Genomic DNA, 25,424 nt, shown 5'->3' with positions numbered 1-25,424 from the left:
ATGGCCAACAGGGACAACAGCCTTCTCTCTGGTGGTGCCCTGTCTGAGGGTTGGTCTCCCCAGGGAGGCTCACCTGGCATCTCTGGGGTGGCAGTACAAGCTTTATTATTTTTCCAGGACTTTTAAAAACAATTAGCCCTGAATTTGAATTGAACGCTATGCTATTATTTTTAGGACTGTTTTCCTGCAGTTTATGATGTTATTTAAATTACCACTCATAACCCTCCATACCACACACATGCATGCAAAAGTGCTCAAGGTAGCAGAAATAAGTGCCCCTGGAGAAAGTCAATTCCAACATGGCCTGGAAGAAAAAACAATTAAGCTCCCCATATAAGCAGGAGAAGCTGCAATCTGAGCTATACAGGCTACTGCTGCTGGAAATCCACATAATAGAAAGTGAATAGGTATCCAAATTCCCCCAGGCCCCTGCTCTGTATGTCTATTTTCCTACTACAGGATCCCCATATATGAGCAATCTTTGTTTATTCCCACGCCCATTCGTATAAATAACCACAGTAGCCATTCTCTCTGTGGATTTTTAGTCCTGCCACGACAGGAAACCACTAGATGCAAAGGGCTCCTGTAATGTGTAACAGTTGCTTAAATCTCCTCTTCAAAAGATTCAGGATTTCTGTCCTTTGTACCTGGTCAGTCCCAAACATGCCTTCTGAGCACAGATGGGAAATGAGGGAACAATTCTTTTAACAGCAGTTAGAACCATGAGAAAGCAATCTGCACTCATGTTGACCCAAGGAGGAGCAACAGAATTCAGGAAGGCAACACGGTAAAGGCTGTAGTGCACATTCACATCTCAAAACAAAGAGGCACAAGGGATTCTAAGGGCAGTAGAAGGGCTTCCTAGAAAGACAGAGATTAGGGAAGAGGGCCTTCGTGCATCTAGAACAGGAATAGCTGCCCTCCAAATGTTATTGAACTAAAGCTCCCAGCAGCCCCATGGTCAGGGATGATGGGAGCTGTAGCCTAACATCTGCAAGTAGGGTTGCCAGGCTCAGGGCCTGTGACTGATCCTGTATCTTTAAGAGAAGAGAGAGTCAGCCAAGTGCAGGTGTTCTTGCAACCCTGTAACGGGAAAAACCAGAAGGTGGAATTCTCCCTTCCCCCTGCACAACTTTTAAAGATACAGAAGGCCTCTTGGAGGCTGGGCCTGGCAACCAAGAGGTCTTCTGTATCTTTAAAAGTTGTGCAGGGGGAAGGGAGAATTCCACCTTCTGGTTTTTCCCATTACAGGGTTGCAAGAACACCTGCACTTGGCTGACTTTCTCTTCTCCTAAAGATACAGGATCAGTCTCAGACCCTGAACCTGGCAACCCTATCTGCAAGGTACCACACTGGTGATCCCTAAACTAAAATAAACTTGCTGTATTGCAAGTGGAACAAGGTTCTTGCACCTTGGGAAAATCCTAGCAGTGTCTGCCACCACTGCAGCATTACAATGGGAGAAACACTTCCTACTCCAAGCTCTCCCTTAAAACTGTAATAGGCACAACAGCCTTGCCCTGTACAGAATTTGGCAAGATTTAAAGTAACAGAGCGCTCAAAAATAGCTTATCAGAAGGGGGAAAGCAGGGCAATTAGAAGGGCAACACTTCCCAAAGCTGTGGGGAGTTCAGCATTAAATGTGAGAATACCTACACTATGTGGCCACATTCCATAAAAAGGAGGAATGGCTAGCCAATAGGCCACATAGGTACAGTTGATAAACACTGAGACTTTTGAATCCAATTTTTAAAAGTACTTAAAAAGACTGCAGTCCCAAACTCCCTACAGAGTTAGTGATTTTGATCATGTAGAGAGACCTGTCCCTTTCTCTGAGCCCACCACAATCATGGAAGTATAATAAAGCTAGGGAACTGCTACAGCCCTATAGTGAGTGAAGAAGGACACACTGAGGTCACAAAGGCCCCACCAAAGACCTCGGCTCTTCTTTGTGGCCTCTCCAAGGGGCATAGGCAAATGTATTTGCAGAAGGAAGAAGGCGCAGAGCACCTGAGATCCAGGACCCTTTTGTTTCTTTCAGGCAACGAGGCACAATCAAGGCTCTTACTCCTCACCCACACGGACATGCACCCGATGCCAAGCATTGTTGAGCACTCCCAAAATGTTCCAGATAGGTCTCACTGTGTCAGGCTGCTCGTTGTAGCTGGTATCCACAGCCTTACAGACAATGTTCAGCTCTTTGGTGCCAGCAGGCACACAAGCATCCAGCTGCCACAACTTCCACGCCCAGGCTCGGCCTGGCAACTTCTCCTCCCCGGTTAGCTTGGCCTCGTGCCAGCTCCTCCCACCATCCAGCGAAACATCCACACGGATGACCCTTCGCCCACCTCCACTCCACGCATAGCCTTTCACCGTGAGCTCCCCAGGGGGGACGGAAGCATTGGGGCATGGCTCAGTGATTGCAGACTGTATGGACATATCTTGGATGGCAGGGGCACTGGAGAAGTCCACTGTGTCCCACGTCACAGAAGGAGAGAATCCTTTATAATCCTTCTGCTGCCAGTGGCTTTTGCTTTCTTCTGGGCCCACCGTGATCCGGGCCAGCCATTTGACATTACGAGCACCTACTACCCCAGGCACAATGACTCTGACGGGGAACCCATGATCCCGGGGCAGGTCCTCCCCATTCATCTCATAAGCCAAGAGGACATCCCCTTCAGGACTTATGGCTTTTTTAAACGGGATCGAGGCCCCATAAACTGTGCCACTCTGATCCTTGTCCAGGCCCTCAAAGCAGACATGCCCATCATCACTTGCTTTGTACCCAGCTTGCACCAGGACATCCCGAAGCCGGGCACCGCCCCAGAGTGCATTGCTAATGGCCCCAACGCCCCAGCCTAGCCTGTTGGTGTTCTTGATCGCATTCATCTCTGCACGGCGATTGCCAGCGCACTGCAGGGTGGCAGTCACTTCATACTTAGGGAAATCTCTCTTTAAGTCCTGTAGAGACAGAGACAGGGTCCGTCCACGGGGGCCCTGTATATGCAGTCGGTAGGCAGCAGGGTCCACAGTTGGCACAGGAAGGTGGTTGCGCTTGAAGAAGAGCTGGTTGGGGGTCAGGTAGTTTTCAGAGATCAGCTCCGCAGGGGGTTCTGCATTGAAGGGCTTTAAGGTATTGACTCTAAGGGCAGGGTGCCGTGGAGGATCCTCAGCATAAGGATCTCCTGGGGTCGGCTGGGGAGGCTCCTCTGGACTCAGTTCCCCTACTTTGTAACCACGCAGGACCTCCAGCACATGTTCCTGGTTGTGCATGGCATAAAGGGCCCAAAATGGCTCCAAAGCACCCCCTGCTGCCAGGAGAATTTTACTTTTGCCCCCAGGATGCCGCTCAATGAAGTCTGTGACATCAAAGACGTCGCTGCCATAGGTCACCCACACCCGGTTAGCTTCATTGTTGTGGCGAGCCACCTCCTGCCGGGTAAAAACAGGAAATGGGGGTCCAGCTGCAGAATCCGGGGTCTCAGGCTCAGCTGCCTGTAAGAAAACAAGAGGGGAAAGCTATTAAGGAAGACTTCGCACCTTTCTGCCCTAATAAAAACCATTTACAGTGCAATCCAATACATGTCTTCTCAGAATCCCGCTGGAGTTCAATGGGACTTACTCCCAGATAAATGCATTCTGGATTGCAGCTTAATTTACATAAGCAGCCTATAAAACCATCCATGAAGCTGAGTGTTAGAAAATTCAGGACAGGCAAAATAAAGTACTTCTTTATGCAGCACATAGTTAAACTATGGTCAAATTAACTCCCACAAGAGGCTACGATGGCCACCAGTTTGGATGGCTTCAAAAGAGGATTAGACAAATTCACGGAGGATAAGGCTATCAATGGCTGTTATACCTCCACTGTCAGCGGTGGCATTCCTTTGAATACCAGCTGCTGGGAATTGCAGCTGGAGATAGTGCTGCTGTTGCACTCAGGTCCTGCTTGTGGGCATCCCAGAGGCATCCAGTTGACCACTTTGAGAACAGGATGCTGAACTAGATGAGCCTTTGGCCTGATCTATTCGGGGATCTTCTTACGTTAATTTTTTTAAAAGTCTAATTTCAGGCAGTGTTCCAAGACCTTCATACAACTGACCAACTTTCCATTTTTAACTCTTCCTTTGTTCACACGCCACCACACAACATTCCCCAGGATACCCCACTCACCCGCCGATGGTGATCTCCATAAGCCAAGATGGTGCCTATGCCCAGCCCAGCCCCTGCTGCTGCCATAAGCCTGTGTCTCGTGCTGCCAGCACTGTCCCAAGTGCCATGGGAGCGGCAGGTTGTCCAGGCCAAGCAGGCTGGTGGGTGGGGCCTCCAAGCTATAGCTCTCAACCTGTAACAAAACCAGGCCAAATGCAGTATCTTAAAAAGATGTCTATAGTATATACTTCAAACATGTTGAACTGTTGTAACTCCTAATGCAAGATACTGTACTGTGATATCTGCTAGCGGAGATGGCTTTAAAACAAAGGTGGGCAACCTGTGTCCCTCTAGGCATTGTTGGACCACCACATCCAATAGCCCCAGCCAACATGACCAATGACTAGGGATGATGGCGGTTGTAGTCCAGCAAGATCTGGAGGGCCCCAGGCTTCCCACTCTTGCTTTAAGGTAAGGATTATACAAATTAATGGAGGATATGTCTGTCAAGAGCAGTCATCCCAGACAGCAAAATGGAACCTGTGTATTCAGGAGTAGTACACCTCTAGATATCTGATGCTGAGGATAACTGATAGGGATGGGCTGTTGCTTTCATGCCGTTTGTGGTCTTCTCAATGGCATCTGGGTAGCCACTGTTGGAAACAGGGTGCTGAACTGAATGGACTTTGAGTCTGATGCAGCAGAGCAGTTTCATGTTTCTAAAGCAGGGCCGGGGAACTCGATCCGGCTAGTGGGCCGGATCCTTCCTCCTGCCCAGACCAATTTTGACACATGGGTGAGGCCACCACAACGATATCAGTTGACGTGTTTTCCTTTGCCCATGCAGTTTGAAATCAAATGGTGCAGATAGTGGAACAGAGCTTTGCAAGAGTGGCATTCAGTTGCCGGTGCTGCAAATGCTGCTTTGGGCAGGGAAGGGTCCCTACTTGCCCCAACTGTAGGATAGGTGTAGGTGTAGGGTAGGTGGCCAAAAGAGCCTTGTAGGCCAAATGGAGAGGCCTGGCAGGCCTACTTAGGCCCATGGGCTAGAGGTTCCCCATCATGTTTCTAAAGGACCTCTATTACAGAATTCTCCACACCTTCACAAAATACTTTCATTGTGGAAATTATGACAGTCTGTTCTCAAACTGGTTTAGATCTGTAGCACAGACAGGTGCTCTTAACTGACTCTAGAGGGCACATGTCCTCTATGCAGCCAGAAAGAAGTAGTAGATGGTAAGGAGGAACAGGCCAGAAGAAGACAAGAAGATAAGAGATGCTCCTATGTCCTTTAGAACATGCTGTGTCATAACTAGGGTTGCCATATTGCCCGGTTAGCCGGGTTTTACCCGGATTCTTTGCATGCCACCTGGCACCCATTTAGCCCCTTAGGTGGCCCGGATTCTCAGCTTTAATTTTTTTAAAAAATTAAGTTTCTAAGTGGTCCGGTTCTTGAGATATACATAAAAACGTCAGCCGCCCCAACTGTTAAATCTTTCTTTAAACAGTACTGTATAGCACTTTGTAGCTTTAACCCCGCCCATTCAGGATTGCAGCCAATCAGTGAAGCCAGAATTGTGTTTCAGTTTCATTGACCTGAGGCAGTGTCTAGAAAACCTCACTGCAATGCCAGAAAATGGTGGTTTCCCCCACTGTTTATCTGAAAATCTCATAAATTGGGTAAGTATATACATTTCAGTTTTTTTCCTCTTGTGTGCAGGAGTCAGATCCTGGGCAGTGTTTTGAAAACCTTCCCAATACTTGCTTTTGTAAAAGCAATGCTAATCCCATATGCCCAGAGTAAATCCCATTGAATTCAATAGGACTTACTTTTGAGTAGACATGGTTATGAATGTGCTGAAAATCAATGGGACTTTGGAGTGAATGTAAAAAAGAATTGTGTTTGTGTTCTAACTCGTTCTGTCCCTGCCTTCAGTCCTATTTTAAAGCAAGTAGGCAGGGCTTACTTAGGTATTACAGTTTTTATTCTGTAGGAAACTAATACTGATTTCTTTAAAACTAATACTGATTTTTCTGCAATGACCAACTGGTTTGACAATAAACTGTTATATGGGCTGTCTGTATTTATACATCTGCAGTGTGTGTGTGTGCGTGTATGGAGTCTTATGATTTGGAATTTTGGGTTGTGTGAATGAAGTTGCTTATCACTTGAGGTTGCATTTCTGTCCCTGTTTGAGTAAGCCCCACTGAATACACTGGGACTTGCTTCTGAATAAATAAACCTAAGATTGCACTATAAATATCTTTACAGTTTGTGTAAATAATAAATATATTTGATAGTCATGCTTATATAAATATTTCTTCATTTATCATATTTTTGGTTTTGGGTTAGGAATCCTGACTGGTTGTGAGATGCTTAGTTTTCTGCCTTACTCATGGGAATCTTGTGGCTGGTATGGTATTACATTTAGGAAAGTGTTACTGCCTTTTGTGTTGTTTTTTTCTTATTTGCATTTCACTTATCTTTAACCTCACTCCGTTACAGCCATAGAAGCAACAGCAGGATATGCAAGATAAATAACTCCCATTAGTGATAAGAGCAAGAATTTATAACTATTATTTTAATTAAAACAAGAGGCTTATCAGTACTTTGAAGAGAACCAGATATTTATTTTCTTTCTGAGCCCAGAACTGGGTCATTCATGATGCCCGGTGGGGGGGGAGGGAACAGGAGAGTAGTAGATAAGACAGACATCCTGGCATTGGTAATCTAATTAGCAAGGTATGTGTGGGGTTGTTGCACAGTTCTAGGCCCAGTTTCATTTTGAGTATGGAGGTGGAACCTGTGTAGATGTGGTTGATCAAAGGGAGAAGAAATTTTGAGTTAAGCAAAGCTCTGCTTTTATAAAACCTAAGAAACATACAGATACTTTGAATGTCTGAGTGCCTGTACCAGTGGAATACTGGAGGAACTTGTAAAACTTGCTGCGACAGTATTTAGAACTGAGCATGTGGCGTGAAAGACTCCTTTTCCTAACATATTGGCTTCTTGTTTTTCTCCACCCACCACATCTCTGAAATATATCATATATGTAATGGTTAACTGTACTGCTGCCCTGACTTACTTTATGTTTGTTGCTATTTTGTGTTTTTATTATGTTTTTATGTTGATTGTGCATTTTTATTGTTTTTATTATATTTGTAAGCTGTGCTGAGCTCTGTTTTTAAGAGCAGAAGGGCAGGATATAAATCCTCTTAATCAATCAATAGATATTCCATAGTGTTGGAAACTAGAGTCTAGGCATTTAAGGTTGAAAATGTTGCTTTTTAAAAAAAGATTTCTCACATCTTTCTCCAGTTTTTGGTGGTAATTCCTAGGCGCAAAAACAAAACAACTGGACAATCCAAATATTAATATGCAAATACTTTGCATAATATGCATAATATGCAAATTAGCCTGCCCGGATTTGTGGAACTGGAATATGGCAACCCTAGTCATAACCTGCAGGCTTACAGACATACAGGAAAGGAAAATGGGAAGAAAATGCAGGGGGGAAATGCAGGGGGTTGGGGGAGGAGAAGAGAAAGTGTGCCATGGCAGTCTAGTGTCTGTTTTCCAGTCTCCAAAAGACATAATTGAATAATAAACCCATACCTTCCCTTCAAAGCACCCTTGCTAGACAAAAGCTATATTCCCCATTTCAAACATGGGGGGGGGAGTATGACCATGTAACCTAGGAAACGTTTGCCAATCAAAGGAAAATGAATGCAGTTTGTTCTGCCTCCTGGCTAGCATTCTAACTCCTTGGCACAGATGCCTTATTTTCTTTTGTCCGTTTTCAATGAGTATGTGTCTGCAATCACAACATGCAGCATAGTATCCAGCAAATTCTGAGACACTTTTAAGAAGGTCAACTGGCATATAAAATATGGCAACTTTCTAGACTTCATAGTAAGAATTTATAAAAACAGACCAGCCACTTCTTCTAAAGAGTCAGAACTGGATGGCGATTCCTGTGGGGCAGAAGTTCAGCACCCCACACAGCTATCTGATCATTGTTCTCAGCTGCTATCCATACAGAAACTGCAACGTACATATACTTCCTATGTTTTTCTCCTTTACCACAGCCCCTAGCAATTCCTTATGGAGGCACCCTTACTATAGTGATTTAGAAGCAGATAAGTTTTCTTTTATTCCAGCAAGCCTACGATATATACTTTAATTATGTGTGTGTGTTTTACAGTTTTGCTGGTTTTACTGATATTATGTACACTGATTAGAGTTTTCTGTTTAAGCAGTCTATATATATTTCTAAATAAAAATAAAATCCAAATTCTGAATATACAATCCAAATTCTGAATATACAGACACACACACTTTCAGAATAAATCCTAAAAAAAATAGCAAGTTGATGAGATATTTACACTGCCAAAACTGGACTTATAGCACAGGATTCTAGACACCAAGAGCACAGATGCCTTACTGCTGCTCAGTTCACCCAATGATCAATCATTAACTCTTGCCTCCACTCAAGGTGAGACAGAGGGAGTTATATACCTAATAAAAGGGATCTCCCTACCTAGACTGCACCCTTAGCCTGGGATCTTAAAAGCAGAAGCCACACTGAAAGGGAAGTTATGCACTTAGGAGATAAGATTACAGCCCATATACAACTGGGCAAGGAGTCAAAACAAATACTCTCAAAAGGCTCTTTAGGAAAGTTCAGCCAAGGTCTCTTTGCTTCCTTTTAGGACATAGGAGCAATGTCACCTGTTAGAACTGAAGCGAAGCAGTAGGATGGGGCTCAGTGGGGGATTAAATGGCTTGTGTGAGTGGGAAAGCAGAATCAGAGAGGAAAGAATAGCAAAAAGGCTTCAGGTTGAGATGCATTTTTGTTATTAAAAACACTTTTTTATTATACAGGCTTGCTCCTGTCTTAAGAACTCTGCGTGGCTCAAAAGCTTGATATCACAATACTTTCAATACAGCTGGCCCAGGTAAAATGCTCCCTTTGAATCTAGCTGCTTTTCTTCAGGACCAAGGTGATAACTATGGAAAAACAAAATCACTATCTTAAATGGAACCAATCTGAACAAGGAAGGTCAACCATGGTATTTTACTTCCTAAGAAGATGCAAAACCTTTTCATACCTTGGAGGTCTTCTTACTATATTGATGTTGTCTCTCTGTCCTTACCCTTACCTACAGAAGAGTTCAGAGCAATTTGGGAGCTTGCTACCCTTACTTACAAATATGGTGGTGGTTCTGATAAAAATTGTGGTTATTTACTTTTGCAATGTTCGGGTTGAAGCCCTCTAGGCAGTAGCTTTTTGGATCCATGTCAGAATTTTGAGGGGTGGGAAAAGATAGGGAAATCCTGAGCTTAGATAGCAGGTTGAAGATCAACATTTCCTTTAATTGCTACACATAGCTGATGCAGATAATCACATTTTCCATACCAGTATGTTCTCTGAAGGGTGCAGAGGCCATTCCTGCTGGGTCTGTACAGCAGCATCTTTCCCAAGCCTACATATAATAGAAAAGAGTCAGACAATGTTTGCACCAAACACCACAAGTCCAAGTGCTGCCCATTAGCTGGAAATAATGCCATCACAGGGATAACCTGGCTTTGGTTGTCTATGCTCTGATAACCTCCAGGTTGGACAACTACAATGTGTTGCATGTGGGTTTGCCTTTGAAGATTGTTCAGAAACTACAGCTAGCGCAGAATGTAGCAGCTAGATCATTAACTGGGACAAGGTGGTGTAATCATATAATACAGGTTGTGGCCTAACTGCATTGGCTGCTAATTTGTCTCTGGGCTAGGGTTGCCAGGTCTCTGGTTTTTGCACCAAGACTCCAGATTTTTGGGGTCCTGTCCGGGTGAGTCATCAATCTCTGGACTCTCAGCTTTCATTTAAAAAAAACCATTAAGTTTCTCAGTCTGGTTCAAGAGATATACACCAAAATGTCAGCCCCCCCCCCACAAGTTCTGTTAAATGAGCTGGTAGCTGGCTGCTCTAACCCTGCCCTTTCAGGTTTGTAACCAATAAGTGAAGCCAGGGTTGTGATTAACAAGGGATTTCTTTACCTCAAAGTAATAGCTAGAACCCATTGCAAAGCCAGAAAACTGTTGTTTTTTCCAACTTGTCTAAAGATCTCATAAACTGAGTAAACTAAAGTTGCTTTCTCTCTTGTGTGCAGGAGATCTAACTGCCATTACAATGAGTTATGCTTTTCTAAATATGAGGAGTCAAACAAGTTTAAATTTTCCTGGGCTGTTGAAGAGGGCAGTTTATTTTTCTAATTCATAGCCTGTTTTGAAAGCCTTCCCAATACAAAGTTTTAATCCTATACTCACTTTTCTGACAGTAAAACTGCAATGCTAATCCCACATACTGGGAGTAAACCCCAATGAATTCAATAGGACTTATTTTGTGTAGACATGGTTAGGATTCTGCTGTAAATCAATGGGACTTTTGAGTGAACATTGCAAAGGATTGTGTTCATGTTGTAAATCTTTCTCTCCCCCTCCAATCCTATGTTTAAAGCAGTTAGGGAGAGCTTAACGGTGACACTGCTTTTATTTGGTAGGAAACAATACTGATTATATTTTTTAAAAATGTTCTGCAATGACCAACTGGTTTTGACAATAAACTATTATATGGGATGTATGTATTTTATATCTCCAGTGTGTGTGTATATGGAGTTTTTCCAACATCCCTGTGTGGTAGGGCTGCCAACTGGAAACTAAGGCAGCTCACAACAAGAAATAAATCCCTTTAAAATGCAATAACCATAAAAACAAGTATAAAACAGTTGCAAACTAGCTTAAAGTGGCATGATTCTGAATTTTGGGTTGCGCAAGTGAAATTCCTTATCAGTTGCAGTTCTGGTGCACACTTCCTTGTTTGAGTAAGCCCCATTGAATACATTGGCACTTGCTTCTGAGTAAACATGCACACGATTGCACTATAAATATCTTTACAGGTTGTGTAAATAAACGTATTTGATAGTCATGCTTATATAAATATGTCTTTATACTAAGTCCCAATAAATATTTGATTTCACACTATGGTTTTACATTGTTATTTCCTCTACATTTTAAGTGTGCCCTTCTTCATTGGGGTGGTTTTTTTTCACTCTGAGGAGCAAATTAGGCTGAGAGATGGTGAGTAGCCCATGGTCACCCAGTAAACTTTGTAGATGATTTCCATTTTAAATAATTAATTAAAATGATTTACATGCAGGCAAAGTTTGTGAAGTAGATACACACAATATATCTAAAGCACATCCAACTTGCATTTAAAGTGCATGACTTCCCCCAAAGAATGCTGGGAAGTGTGGGTTCCCCCTCACATTATTATTCCCACCATCCTTAAACTACAATTCCCATGATTCTGTGGTGGGATTCATGTGTTTCAAATGTGTGTTGAATGTGCTTTAAATGAATGGTGTGGATCTGCCCTAGGTACGCTTTGCATTCATTAAATGTAAATATACTGCCTTCAAGTCGATTCTGACTTATGGCGACCCTATGAACAGGGTTTTCATGGTAAGCGGTATTCGGAGGTGGTTTACCATTGCCTTCCTCTGAGGCTGAGAGGCAGTGACTGGCCCAAGGTCACCCAGTGAGCTTCATGACTGTGTGAGGATTCGAACCCTGGTCTCCCAGGTCATAGTCCAACACTCTAAACACTATGCCACACTGGCTCAGTGAATTGAAAAGAACAATTTTAAAAGATACTTTTTTAAATGGGGAAGGGCTGTAGTTCAGTGGTACAGCACATTCTTTGCATGCAAAGGTCCAAAATCCAATCTCTGGAAAAGACTGTTGCCTGAAATCCAGGACAGCCAATGCTAGTCCATGTCATCAGTACTGAGCTAGATGATACCAAATGACCTGAGTTGGTATAATGCAGATTTCGTGGTTCCTAAAAGTGGAAAGAGACCCAACGGCCATAGTGACTTCAAAATTTATTTATGTATTTTATTTATATCTATATACCGCTTTATTGTAAAAAATCTCAAAGCAGTTTACAGAAGGAGTTAAAACAATAAAATTATTGACAGAAACAGTTAAAGACAGGTATTCTAAAAAATTCAAAATAATAAAACCAACAGTGAGTTAAAACCAGATAAAAAGCATAATAGCTTGTATATGCCTGGGTAGCTTGCCTAAGCAAAAATGTTTTTAGCAGGTGCCAAAAAGAGTACAATGAAGGTGCCTGCCTAATGTCAATAGGCAGGGAGTTCCAAAGTGTAGGTGCTGCCACACTAAAGGATCATTTCATACAAGAGCAGAACAAGTACTATGTAGCACCCGTAACATGGAAAGCACACCTTGAACTTGGTCTAGTAACAAATAGGAAACTAGTACAAATTTCAGAGCAGAGATATGTGCTGACAGGGTCTCATTCATATCAGCAATTGTGCCACAACATTCTGCACTAACTGCAGCCCCTGTGTCAGGTTGTGCTGCATAGATATTTCTGTTACCTTGGCTGACTGGCTGACAGGATTTCTTTTGGTTTTGGTTAGGAACTCTGACTGGTTGTGGGATGCTGTGTTTTCTGCCTTACTCGTAGGAATCTTTTTTCTGGTTGGTATGGTATTGCATTTAGGAAATCATCACTGCATTTTGTTTTTCTTATTCTATTTGCATTTCATTTACCTCTGACCTCACTCCCTTACATTCATGGAAGCAACAACAGTTGTTCCATGTGGTCAGCTCAACCCCCTTAAACCCACTGATGATGCACCTTGTTGTTTGCATGATGGTTTGTTTCTTGCCCAATACTGGTAAAAGAGAATTCACATACTGGAAGTGTGACTTCAATTGCTGTTGTTCCTACACTACTGCCTGTGAAGATAGACCAAACCATGTGTGTTTTCTCTCTGTCAATTATTATTCACTGGAATTGGGTTGGCTGTCAAAATGAGTTTATAGCAGCCTACAGGGTGGGCAGGAAAGGGTAGAAAATCTTCTTAACTCTTACTAATTTGTCAAACCTCTCTCTGCAGTGAATGGTCACATTTGTAAAGAAATTTGGAGCAGCCATGTTAAAAGGCAAGGGGTTGCTAACCCTGCTTGGATATCAATATATTTGCAGAAGATCCCTAGTCAAGTCTTACCAACAGCACAATCCTAACCATATCAAGTCCTATGGGGCTTAGAATTTCAGACTTTGGCGGCATCTACCTTTATTCCTGAGTGCTGCTGTCTAAAATCTCCACAACACTATGCTCCCTTCTTCATACAATGGCCTTCTACCAACTGGCCTGGCCTGAGGGCACTTAAAGCCTTCTTGCTTAGAAGCAAGTAAGGTAGATTAAATGTTCCCTATCGAGGCTCCCTAAGCATGTGAGAAGGAATGATCCCATCACTTCAGCTGGACCTGGGAACACCCTAATTTAGCTAAGATTTGTGTCTTAATTTCCAATCAGATATTTTTTTTTGTTTGAGTGGTATGCTCCAAGCGGTTAATGCTTAATGTATCATGCTTAATGGCATCACTAGGACCTGCCCCATGACATCACTAGGGCCCGCCCCTGAAATCTCAGGTTTTGGGATGCTTCTGACCTGGCAACCCTACTCTGGGCCCCAATTCATAGTGCTGTTTTTGACCCTTTAAAGCTTTATATAGCTTGAGACCCCTATACCTAAAGGGCCACCTTTCCCCATACAAATGCCAGACCCAAACATAGTCATCTGAGGCTCTTCTCTGCATGCCACCTCTGAGGAAGGTCCAGAGGATGGTGATGAGAGAACAGGCCTTCCTTTTCTGTAGCGGCCCCCACCCCAGTCTATGGAATGCTCTCCCCAGGAAGGCCCACCTACCACCAGCTTTGTAATTGTTTCAGCACCACACACAGGCATGTAGGCCACACAACTGATTTTATGTTTGCCTTGCTTTGGTGTTCATCTTAAATCGGATGGCTTATGTTGGGGATTATCCCTTTTACGATAATGTATTCTTGAATAGGATTTTAACATGCTTATTTGATTGGACTGACCTTCTGAAGGGATAGATAAATTTAATAACCCTAACCCTAACCACATTAAGGGCATCGCACTGGCTTTACTGCCAAGCAAATACAGACAGCCACCTAGTACAGTCTAACATCTACAGTCAGTAGTTTACAGAAGCTAGTGGAAGATGTGTTTGAGAATGCAGAAATTTACAATGCAATTCTATACACACACTGTGACTAAAGCCCAATTGAATTCAAAGGGACTTACTTCTGAGTAGACAAGCGTACAACTGCATTAACAGGTGCATATGTAATTGGGATATTTTAAAAGGTAATCTGTGAGACTGACATTTTAATCTCCACCGGTGGTGCCAAAAGGTCTATCGCAATCATTTTATAACAACTTAATTATCATATTTGTCAGTCAGAAATCTAGCACTTTAATTATGATGGAACCAATTTAACTCAATTACAATTACAGAGCGTAGGAAAGAGAGGGCCCAGTTTTGAGCAAACTCATGCAGACTCCTGGTCATTTCATCCTGTATAGGAAATTAAGGACATGGCTTCATCTTCCTGCTGGATTATTTCCCATTCCTATGGAAAGTATAATCTGTCCTATGAAAAATATAGTATCTTGTTGGGAGTTGCTAGACCCCACAATACTGTAACACACAGGCAAGTAGATTGATCTGAGGTTCAACGATACAGATAATCTCCACCTTGTTTTGGCTTAATGAAGTGAGCAAAATGCTTTCATCTACCTATCCTGATGGGCCTCATCGGTATTGTTGCAACCCAGAGATCCCGCAGAAATCTTTAATAGCACTGCTGCCACAGTTTCTCCCACCCCTCTGTCCTTTCAATCTACACACAGACATACAGCACTTGCTATGGGACAAAATGAAAGTACCGCCTGCTCCAGCAGATAGGAAGGAACTGAGGCAGGAGAACCTGAAATTGCATCTCCTTTAGAAGCTGTTAAAGCAGATAATCTGGTGCCCTTCATATGCTATTGGACTACAACTCTCATCATCACCCTCAGGCAGCATGACCATTTCTCAGGGATGGTGGGAGTTGTAGTCCAAGGATGCTGACCTGTTGTTTTCCATATATTGCTGGACTACAAATCCCATCAGCCCTGACCACTGGCCATGCTAGTTGAGGATGATGGGAGTGGAGTCCCAACAACATCTGCAGGGCCATAGCCTCCCCATCCATGTGTTTAAAAAGACAGGCAGATCTCAAGGTTGTGGGCAAGCCCACTAATTAAAACTCAGCAGTCAGTCACTATTATGATTGAGAATATTTTACGGTACAGAGTGTCTTGCTCAAAATTACCCAATTAACCTATTTTAAAGAGGTTTTCAAACCAGATCCAAATCCAACATTTTAGCTAGTGCAACTTACCAAATCAACTTCTGGTTGGTGAAGCAGGGATATAATACACAGCGGTTCAGAACTAATAGCACAACCCTAACAATGTATATTCAGAAATACACCTTATTGAATTCAATTCAGTTACTCCCAGGATTGCACCATAAATCACTCAGGGAGGATCAGATTCAGAGAAACTTTCCTGAAGCAGACGAGCTTTTTAGTAGCTGTGACAGTTTCACAGAAAAGCAAGGAAGTATGTGTAAATCACAAGCAAAAGGAGGTTAATATTTTTCCCTTTAAGCCAGAACTGTGCCACTAAAGAGTAACAGCATGTTTTAACTTGAAAACTTACTTTCAACATTTTTAACATTATTGCACCAACCAAAGTTCTTGCTTCATTTCCACTGCGATGTTTATACCTCTGTCTGAACAGATCCATTTTTAAGGACAGGGACATGCAGCCAAACCCTAACCGTGTTTACTCAGAAGTCCCACTGAGTCCAATGGGATTTACTTCTATGGAAGCATGCATATGAATTCCGCATCGCACATCTTTTCAGCTTTGAATCACCATTTCCTATTTTTCTTCATGTTAATCATCAACATGCTATCTGATAGTAATTTTGAGACTAGTTTAGCTCCTTACTTTTGTGGATCTAAACTGGTTGTGGTGCAGCCATTTAATTCCATATCACCTGAAACAGGCAAGAAAACATCCCTAATGTACCAAAATGGTTTCCCATAGTCCAGGTAAAAATGCTGACTTTGTTTAAAGTTTTTGTGCAATACATATACAATACATCCTACACTTAGTTATTATTTATTTATTCTACTAAATTAAAACAAACGCAGAGGAAGGCAATGGTAAACCACCTCTGAGTATCTCTTACCACGAAAACCCTATGAACAGAGTATCCAAAATGCAACACAAGATAGTGCTGGAAGATGAGACCCCCAGGTCAGAAGGCACTCACCAAGCTACTGGGGAAGAACAAAGGACAAGTACGAGTAGCGCTGTGACTAATGACGCAGCTGGGTCAAAGCCGAAAGGAAGCCCAGAGGCTGATGCGCACAGATGCGAAAGGGGAGTCTGGAGTTGTACAACGCACACAACAGGAACATGGAATGTGAGAAGCATGAACCAGGGAAAGTTAGAAATTGTCAAGCAAGAAATGGAACGCATCAACATTACAATACTTGGTGTGAGCGAACTAAAATGGACGGGAATGGGACATTTTCAATCAGGCAACTCCAAAATATTTTATGCAGGAAATGAGAAATCAAGAAGGAACGGGGTTGCTTTAATAGTGAGAAGTGATGTAGCAAAAGCAACTAGGAGCTACAACGCAAGGTCTGAGCGAGTGATATCAATGAGATTAAATGGGAAACCTATTAACATAACTATCATCCAAGTCTATGCTCCAACGGCAAACGCAGAAGAAGAATTGGAGAGATTTTACGCAGAAGTACATGAGGAAATTGATCACACACCAAAACAAGATCTTCTGATAATCACGGGGGACTGGAATGCAAAAGTAGGCAACAGAGAAGAACTAGGAATTGTGGGAAAATGGGGCTTAGGAGACAGAAATGAAGCAGGAGAAAGACTTATTGAATTCTGTGAAGCCAATAATTTCTTTCTTGCAAACACATTTTTGAGCAACCAAAAAGATGACTGTACACGTGAACATCACCAAATGGTCAATATAGGAATCAAATTGACTATATAATTGGCAACAGAAGATGGAAAAGTTCCATACTTTCTGTGAAAACAAGACCAGGAGCAGACTGCAGTACAGATCATGAACTGGTTGTATTGAAAATCAGAGTAAAGCTAAAAAAGAACAACAAAGCAATCATAATTTATTTATTTATTTATTTTAATAATTTATACCCCGCCCTAGTTCATAGAATTCAGAGCGGCGAACAAAAAACAATGTCCAATACAATCTAATATAAAATAATAAGAGTACAATAAAATCATTAAAAAATCAATTAACTATTAAATGTTTAAAAGCTAGAAGAAACAAAAAAATTTTTAACTGACGGCGAAAGTCCATGAGTGAAAAAGAACGTCGGATCTCTGGTGGAAGATTATTCCATAGGATGGGCACTATGGTCAAGAAGGCTTTATTTCTAGTATTGGCACGGCGGATTATAAAGGTGGATGGGATGATGAGAGAGTGTTCGAAATGTATTCTTGTCGGTCGCTGAGGTTTAAATTCCAGAATACGATTTGATAAATATATTGGTGCTAAACCATTTAGAGCTTTAAAAGTTAATACTAAAATTTTAAACTGATGACGGAATGAGATCGGAAGCCAATGAAGTTGATAAAGAAGAGGTGTGGTGTGTGTTTGTGGACCTGCTCTGGTCAGCATTCTTGCCATCGCTCTCTGTATCAGCTTAAGCGGGCGAAGTGATCTTGCAGATAGTCCAATATAAAGAGAGTTGCAATAGTCCAGTCTTGAGGTCGCAAGAGCCTGTGTCACTTGCTTCAAGTCCGACATTCCTAAAAAAGGACGGAGTTGACGGACTAGTTTTAATTGAGTGAAAGCACTTCTGGATACTGTTGCAATTTGAGGTTCAAGGGTCAGAGCGGAATCTAAGATAATGCCCAAACTCCGAACTTGGGATTTCAAAGGGAGTGAGACCCTGTCTAAGGTAAGTAGGTTTTTGATTTCATGGGACGGTTTTTGTCCAATTAACAGAACCTCCGTCTTTTCTGGATTAAGTTTTAGTTTATTCCTATTAGTCCAGTTTTGTATGGCAACCAGGCATTGGTTTAAGGGACGAACCGCCTCTACGGCATCTGGAGGGAAAGAGTAATAGAGTTGGGTGTCATCTGCGTATTGATGGTAGTGTATTCCGAATTCACGGATAATCTTTCCTAGGGGCTCCATATAAATATTGAATAACATTGGGGATAATACGGAGCCTTGGGGGACACCGTATCGTAATGGCCAAACCTTGGATGAGAAATTTTCAAGGACAACTCTTTGTAGTCTGCCCTCCAAAAAGGAGCGGAGCCATTGTAGTACCGTTCCTCGGCATTCCATACTAAAGAGGCGGTCTAGGAGAATGGTATGATCGATAGTGTCGAATGCGGCTGACAGATCTAACAAAATTAAATAAGTTAGATTTCCTCTATCCAATTCAAGTCGTAGATCATCTACCAGTGCTGTTAGCACTGTTTCGGTCCCATGTTTCGGCTGAAAACCTGATTGGAAGGAGTCATAACAATCATTAGTATCTATAAATGTTTGCAGTTGTGTGGCTACAGCTCGTTCAATAACTTTACTGATAAAAGATAAGTTAGATACTGGACGGAAATTGGTAAGAAGTGTGGGGTCAAGGGAAGGCTTCTTCAATAATGGAACTACAATTGCTTCTTTCAATGTCTGGGGAACATGGCCTTGTTGAAGTGAGGCATTAATTATCACACAGAGCCAATTCGCAAGTTCAGCTTTTGATGTTTTTATAAGCCATGAAGGGCAGACATCAAGTGAGCAATTTGTCGGTCTCATTCTAGTGAGAAGTTGGGGAATATCAACCGATGAGATAGGTTGAAAGTTCGTAAATTGGGATGGAAGAACAGTTTCAGATGGAGTGTCATTGGATTCTGCCAATTTAGCTACATCAATTTCTGATGGAATATCATTATGTTCTGCCATTTTAATAGAGTCCAAGGAGGAGCGAATCTGATCTACCTTAGTTTCAAAGAATGTAGCAAACTCCTGGCAACGGGATTGAGAGTGGACTATATCAGAAACCGGCTGTTTAGGACGGAGGAGGCTGTTAACTATCTGAAAAAGTTGTTTTGGTTGATTTCCGGCTGAATTGATTGCAGTTGAATAGTATGCTTTTTGGGCAGCGTGTCTGGCCAAAGTATAGGTTTTCACAAATTCCTTGGTTTGAGCTCGGTCGGACGGACTCCTAGTTTTTTGCCATCAGCGTTCTAACTTTCGATAGGTACGCTTCATTTCTAGCAATTCTTTGGAGAACCAGGGGACTGATTTAGATCTTGTAATTTTTAACGGGCGAAGGGGAGCCATTGAATCCATAATTTCAGTCATGATGTTGTTCCAAGAGGAGATCAAAGTGTCGATTGGAGTTCCAGTAGGGGGGCATGAATATTCCTTAAATTTTGATGCGAATAGGTCGGGATCTAACAATCTCTTAGGGCGATATAATTTAGTTGAAGTTCTAGTTTTGGGGGGTACAGGTGACACAAGAAGGTTAAAGCTAATTAAATAATGGTCAGACCATGATAGTGGGGTAGAGGTTATATTCTCTATTCGGAAATCAGAAGTACCTGTTTCTGGTAGGAAGACAAGATCTAAGATATGGCCTGCAATATGTGTTGGGGTTGAAATTAACTGTTGCAACCCCAATGTAGACATTGAGGATAGAAAGTCAAGAGCGTTACTTGAGGCAGAGGATTCTATGTGAATATTGAAGTCTCCCAAAATTAAGAGTTTAGGAGAATCCAATAGTAAACCTGCAATTAGATTGGATAAATCAAACAAGAAGCGGCTTGGTGAATTGGGAGGATAAATCACAAGAATCACAATGTGATTATGATGACCAAGTTTCAGACAAAGAGCTTCAAAACCAGGGGAAGGCTGGAGGAAAATTCTAGATAAGGGAATAGATTTACGGTATATAAGCGCTACTCCACCACCACGGTAATCCAACCTAGGTTGGTGGTAGACAGCGTAATCAGGCGGGCATATACCAACTAAGTTGGCTCCACCTAAGTTGTTAAGCCAGGTTTCTGTTATGCAGACAATATCAGCCTGTTCATCTAGGATAAGATCATAGATTATTGAAGTCTTATTATTGACTGATCTGGCATTAAAGAGTAATATTGAGTAATCAATGTGTGTCTTTTTTTCTGGAGTAAATTGTCCCTTTTGTTGATTAACTCGAGTAGGGGTTACTAGGCAACGTGAAACAATGATATCTTTAGAAGATTTGGAGATGTTTAGTCTTTTGTATTTCCCTTTGCCTAGCAGTGTAGGGATAGGCCTAACGTCAGGACTCCTTTGACGGTATGTATAGGGCGAGGTGGGTACTAACGTTATGAAGGGGTCAGAATTTGTTACACTAAAATCGGCAGTCTCTTTTGCAAATAGGCCTGGGTAATTTGCTATATGGGGATGATGGTTGACCCTTCTCTCAGGTGATTTAGTAGTTGAAAAGGAGTTCGCAAGTATTGATGAAGATTGTCAAATTAGTTCTGGTGCCTCATGTACTATTGCATCGCAAAGCATACTGGGTCTGCAGACATTTGAATAGTAAGGTGGGCGTTCATTTAGAGTGGTATTAGAAGGGAGTACTTGAATTATGGGTGATGAGCCCAGTTCTGAGCCTTCCAAGTATCTGGAGCTTGTCCTTTTTGCTCTGAGGTTGGTTAATAGGTTTTGCATTTTATTAATAACTTCACTCTGTTCAGCATCTGTGAAAGTATGGAAGCTATTTATTAATTCTTCCTCCCCTTCACATGTAAAGTCAAAAGGGGCTTCTTGAATAGCTTCAGTATTTACCAGATTAGGAGAGGACGGCAGCAAAGTGGTATTGGAGACTAAGGTGTTGAAAGTTTCAGGTTTTTGTTTTTCTTGTGAGGAGGGGGTTGGAAGAGTTAAGTTGTAATTCTGCACAATCGAACTTGTTTGTAAAAGAGGGCTGTTTGAGTTTAGCAGATTGATGGAGGGAAGCCGGTCCGGAGGTGGATCCAAGTTTCCAGATTTTAGCAGATTCTTTCTTTTGTTTAGTGGGGAATTTCCACTCCCATTTGATGGGGTTATTATATTCGTTGATAGTATTCTCTTTGTGAACAGAGGAGCAGGTTTAGCTAGACTGGAGAAATGTCTGTGGATGGAAATTCCATAATTTCCAAGAAGTAATTTATTTGCAATTATTCGAGCTGTTACAGCAGATGATTTAAAGGTGAGTAAGACGGATGTTTTTAAGGAGGGGTTGTAGAGGAATTCCACCTTTATAATGTCGTCAGGCCATAAAGCCATTAGGCCTAATGACTGGAGTGTATAATAAACTCTGTATTTCCAAGTAGCTACTTTTCCTCTGTATCTTTGAAAAGGAAGGTTCAGTAGTACAAGCTTATTTGAGTCATATTTAAGGCACCAGCTTTCCTTTGGATTTTCTTGTTGTAAGTTCTTATTAATAATGGCAGTTTTTTCTTCATCAATCTTCAGGTCAGAACATGTACGCATTTTTAAGATATTTGAGTTTGAGTTTGTCTTGTTTTGAAGTGAAGTATCGTCATGGGTTTTTGGGGGTGTTCTCGCTGTGTGTGAGACTGAGGATCTTAACGCTGGAGTCAGTGAATTCTTTGTTTGTAATTTCGGTTGTTGTTGGACAGCAAGCTGTTGAAAAAGCTTCTGGAAGTTCATTTTTTTACTTCTTGGTGGTTTAAATTTTTTTATATTTGCAGATTTTTTCCTTTTAGGAGCAGTCCGAGTTTTCTTTGAGTTTGTAATCTTTGATATGATTGTTTTGTGTGAGGATGAGGTATAATTTAGAAATGATTTTAGTTTAGTTAGTTCTGCCAGAAACAATCTTAATGCCAAAATACAATTTAAATAACATCCCAGAAGAATATAAAGATCAAATAAGGAACAGATTTGAGGCTTTCAACTTAGTTGACAGAGAACCAGAAGAACTATGGACTGAAGTCAGAGACATGATCAGGGAAGAATGAAAAAAGACAATGCCTCTAGTTAAAAAGAGAGAAAGACCTCAATGGATGTCTGAAGAAACTCTTCAAATGGTTAAAGAGAGAAGGAAAGCAAAAGCAAAAGGAGATAGAACCACGGTCAGAACCCTAAATACAATAATACAGCGACTAGTACGTAATTTAAACCACGAGTGGGGATGTTGAATAATCAACAGGGGAACACACTGACTGACCGAGATGAAATAAAAGAAAGATGGAAGCAATACACTGAAGAACTCTATAAAAGAGATGCCAGGATGACAGATTCATTCACGGAGGAACCATGTGATGAAGAACCAGAAATTTTAGAATGTGAGGTAAAAGCTGCTCTTAAAATACTTGGAAGAAACAAATCACCAGGAACAGATGGCATACCAATAGAGTTGCTACAAGCTACTGAGACTGAATCTGTCCAAATTTTGACAAAAAATTGTCAAGAAATATGGAAAACTAAACAATGGCTTACAGATTAACCCTAACCCCAATCCCAAAGAAAGGGGATCCCAGGGAATGCAGTAATTATCGAACTATTGCCTTAATATCCCATGCAAGTAAAGTAATGCTCACGATTCTACAACAAAGGCTCTTACCATATATGGAGCAAGAAATGCCAGATGTCCAAGCTGGACTTAGAAAGGGAAGAGGTACCAGAGATCATATCACAAACATACGTTGGATAATGGAACGGAGCAAGGAATTTCAGAAGAAAATCACCCTGTGCTATATAGATTACAGCAAAGGCTTTGACTGTGTAGATCATGAAAAACTATGAAATGCTTTAAAAGAAATGGGAGTACCGCAGCATCTGATTGTCCTGATGTGCAACCTATACTCTGGACAAGAGGCTACTGTAAGGACAGAATATGGAGAAACTGATTGGGTGTGAGACAGGTGTATTTTATCACCCTATTTGTTTAATCTATGCACAGAACATATCATACGGAAAGCAGGATTGGACCAAGATGAAGGTGTGAAAATTGGAGGGAGAAATATCAATAATTTAAGATATGCAGACGATACCATACTACTAGCAGAAACCAGTAATTATTTGAAAAGAATGCTGATGAAAGTTAAAGAGGAAAGCACAAAAGCAGGACTACAGTTCAACGTCAAAAAGTCTAAAGTAATGACAACAGAAGATTTATGTAACTTTAAAGTTGACAATGAGGACATTGAACTTGTCAAGGATTATCAATACCTTGGCACAGTCATTATCCAAAATGGAGACAATAGTCAAGAAATCAGAAGAAGGCTAGGACTGGGGAGGGCAGCTATGAGAGAACTAGAAAAGGTCCTCAAATGCAAAGATGTATTACTGAACACCAAAGTCAGGATCATTCAGACCATAGTATTCCCGATCTCTATGTATGGATGTGAAAGTTGGACAGTGAAAAAAGCAGATAAGAGAAAAATCAACTCATTTGAAATGTGGTGTTGGAGGAGCACTTTGCGCATACCATGGACCGTGAAAAAGACAAATAATTGGGTGTTAGAACAAATTAAACCAGAACTGTCACTAGAAGCTAAAATGATGAAACTGAGGTTATCATACTTTCAACACATAATGTTGTTGTTGTTGTTGTTATGTGCCTTCAAGTCTATTACTACTTATGGCGACCCTATGAATCAGTGACCTCCAACAGCATCTGTCATGAACCACCCTTTTCAGATCTTGTAAGTTCAGGTCTGTGGCTTCCTTTATGGAATTAATCCATCTCGTGTTTGGCCTTCCTCTTTTTCTACTCCCTGCCAAACAAGGGATAGATTGATTCCATAAAGGAAGCCACAGATCTGAACCTACAAGATCTGACAGGGTGGTTCATGACAAATGCTCTTGGAGATCACTGATTCATAGGGTCACAATAAGTTGTAATCGACTTGAAGGCACATAACAACAACAAATTAAAACAAAATGTAATTACTAAAATGGAAATGAGAGATGGTAGCTTGAGACTCATTATGGACTTGTCTAAGTGTCTTGGTAAGACCTGGTTAGCGTGATGTTCCCCTCACACCTCAAATCTTTTATTTTTGTACTAGTCTGACCCTGCCTTAAACACACAAGTTACATAGGTTAATGTTTTCTCTTCGTTTTATCACCATGCTAGGCAATTTCTCTTGCTGCTAGAAATGTGAAGGCCTGGGGAAAGAAACCCGCAAAATTCAGGGGGAAAGCAGGTTTTTTCCTCCAGGCCTTCACATCGCTGCTTGCTGCATGGCAGGCTACTGTAAAAAGCACAGGCTGCTAAAAACGGAAGTTAGCAGCTGATAGCAGGACAAACACCTTCCCCTGCAATAAATCTCCTCAGGCGATAACCTTTGCTGGCAATTCAGTAAAAGCGGCAGGTGAAGAGTCATACCAGTTGAAAATGCTGGATTTTTTACATGCACAATACCCAGGCGTTGTGAGACAGAAGCAGACAGAAGTAATAAACATACATCCCGAGTTTCTGTGAACAACTTTCGCACGAAACGTTTCCCTGGAAGCCCGCGATACACAGAGGTTCTCAGTCATGATTTAGAAAGCGACAAGCCTTGGTACAAAAGCAGCACCCGAAGGGGAAACGCTTTCCATCTAGAGACCGGAAAAGGGTCCAGCGCCAACAAGACCCGTCCACACAGGAATGTTAACTGTGACGGATGGTTAATCTCAAGAAACCCTATCGGGCTGCTTTCCAGATCGAGACGTTGCAAACAGTCGCTTTTCGGCAAATTCCCGTATAAGAACCATCTTTTGTTCAATAATAATAAAAATGAAGTAATAAGAATGCATGCATGATTTGGTCTTGCCAGTCTACTTTAGTGTATTCCGGTCAACTTTTCCAGCCCGCCAACCTCTCCTCGTAAAAATACTGAGACCTGCCCCCATAAGAGACAGGAGCTGTAGAAAACGCATCAGCCCCAAAACAGATGCCCCTCGAAGCTAGACTCTGCCCTAACTAGCCTGCTGCCCTTCCTACAACCCTTCCGACCCACCCCAGAAACACCCTGTGTATCCTTCCCGGTCTTTATTCCTGTTCCTTTTCCTCTCACCTTTCAGTGAAGCAGCCAGCCCTCCAAGGAAAGATCCGTCTCCGTGACGCAGCCTCCACAGCCGGCGAGCGTTCCCCTTTAAGAGAGGGTGGGGCTGGGGGAACCGCCTTTGAACAGCGACTACAGAAAAAGAAAGACCACGCCCACCCCGGCGGCAAAGCAGAAGAGATTTAAAGGGCCGGTA

General features: G+C 42.0%; 1 protein-coding gene across 1 annotated transcript; it reads right to left on the bottom strand.

Moving 5' to 3' along the window:
• Positions 1-1,282: 1,282 nt before the first annotated feature.
• On the bottom strand, positions 1,283-25,350 carry SUOX (sulfite oxidase). The gene is made up of 4 exons (XM_061615481.1): positions 25,241-25,350; positions 9,573-9,639; positions 4,174-4,345; positions 1,283-3,495 (listed from the first exon to the last, which is right to left on the bottom strand). The coding sequence occupies exons 2-4, from the start codon at positions 9,626-9,628 to the stop codon at positions 2,065-2,067; spliced, it is 1,659 nt and encodes a 552-aa protein (XP_061471465.1). The 5' UTR covers positions 9,629-9,639; positions 25,241-25,350; the 3' UTR covers positions 1,283-2,064.
• Positions 25,351-25,424: the final 74 nt, after the last annotated feature.

Source organism: Rhineura floridana, chromosome 3 (assembly GCF_030035675.1).
Source record: "Rhineura floridana isolate rRhiFlo1 chromosome 3, rRhiFlo1.hap2, whole genome shotgun sequence".
In the NCBI taxonomy this organism is placed as follows: domain Eukaryota; kingdom Metazoa; phylum Chordata; class Lepidosauria; order Squamata; family Rhineuridae; genus Rhineura; species Rhineura floridana.
Note: the sequence above shows the minus strand (reverse complement) of the source record. Positions and strands in the feature narration are given on the sequence as shown.

Coding starts and splice junctions, on each gene's coding strand:
- SUOX (XM_061615481.1), bottom strand. CDS start 9,628: ATGCTGCTGTACAGACCCAGCAGGAATGGCCTCTGCACCCTTCAGAGA. Junction 4,346..9,572: donor ACCCTTCAGAGAACATACTG/GTATGGAAAATG, acceptor GTTTTGTTACAG/GTTGAGAGCTATAGCTTGGA. Junction 3,496..4,173: donor ATGGAGATCACCATCGGCGG/GTGAGTGGGGTA, acceptor GTTTTCTTACAG/GCAGCTGAGCCTGAGACCCC.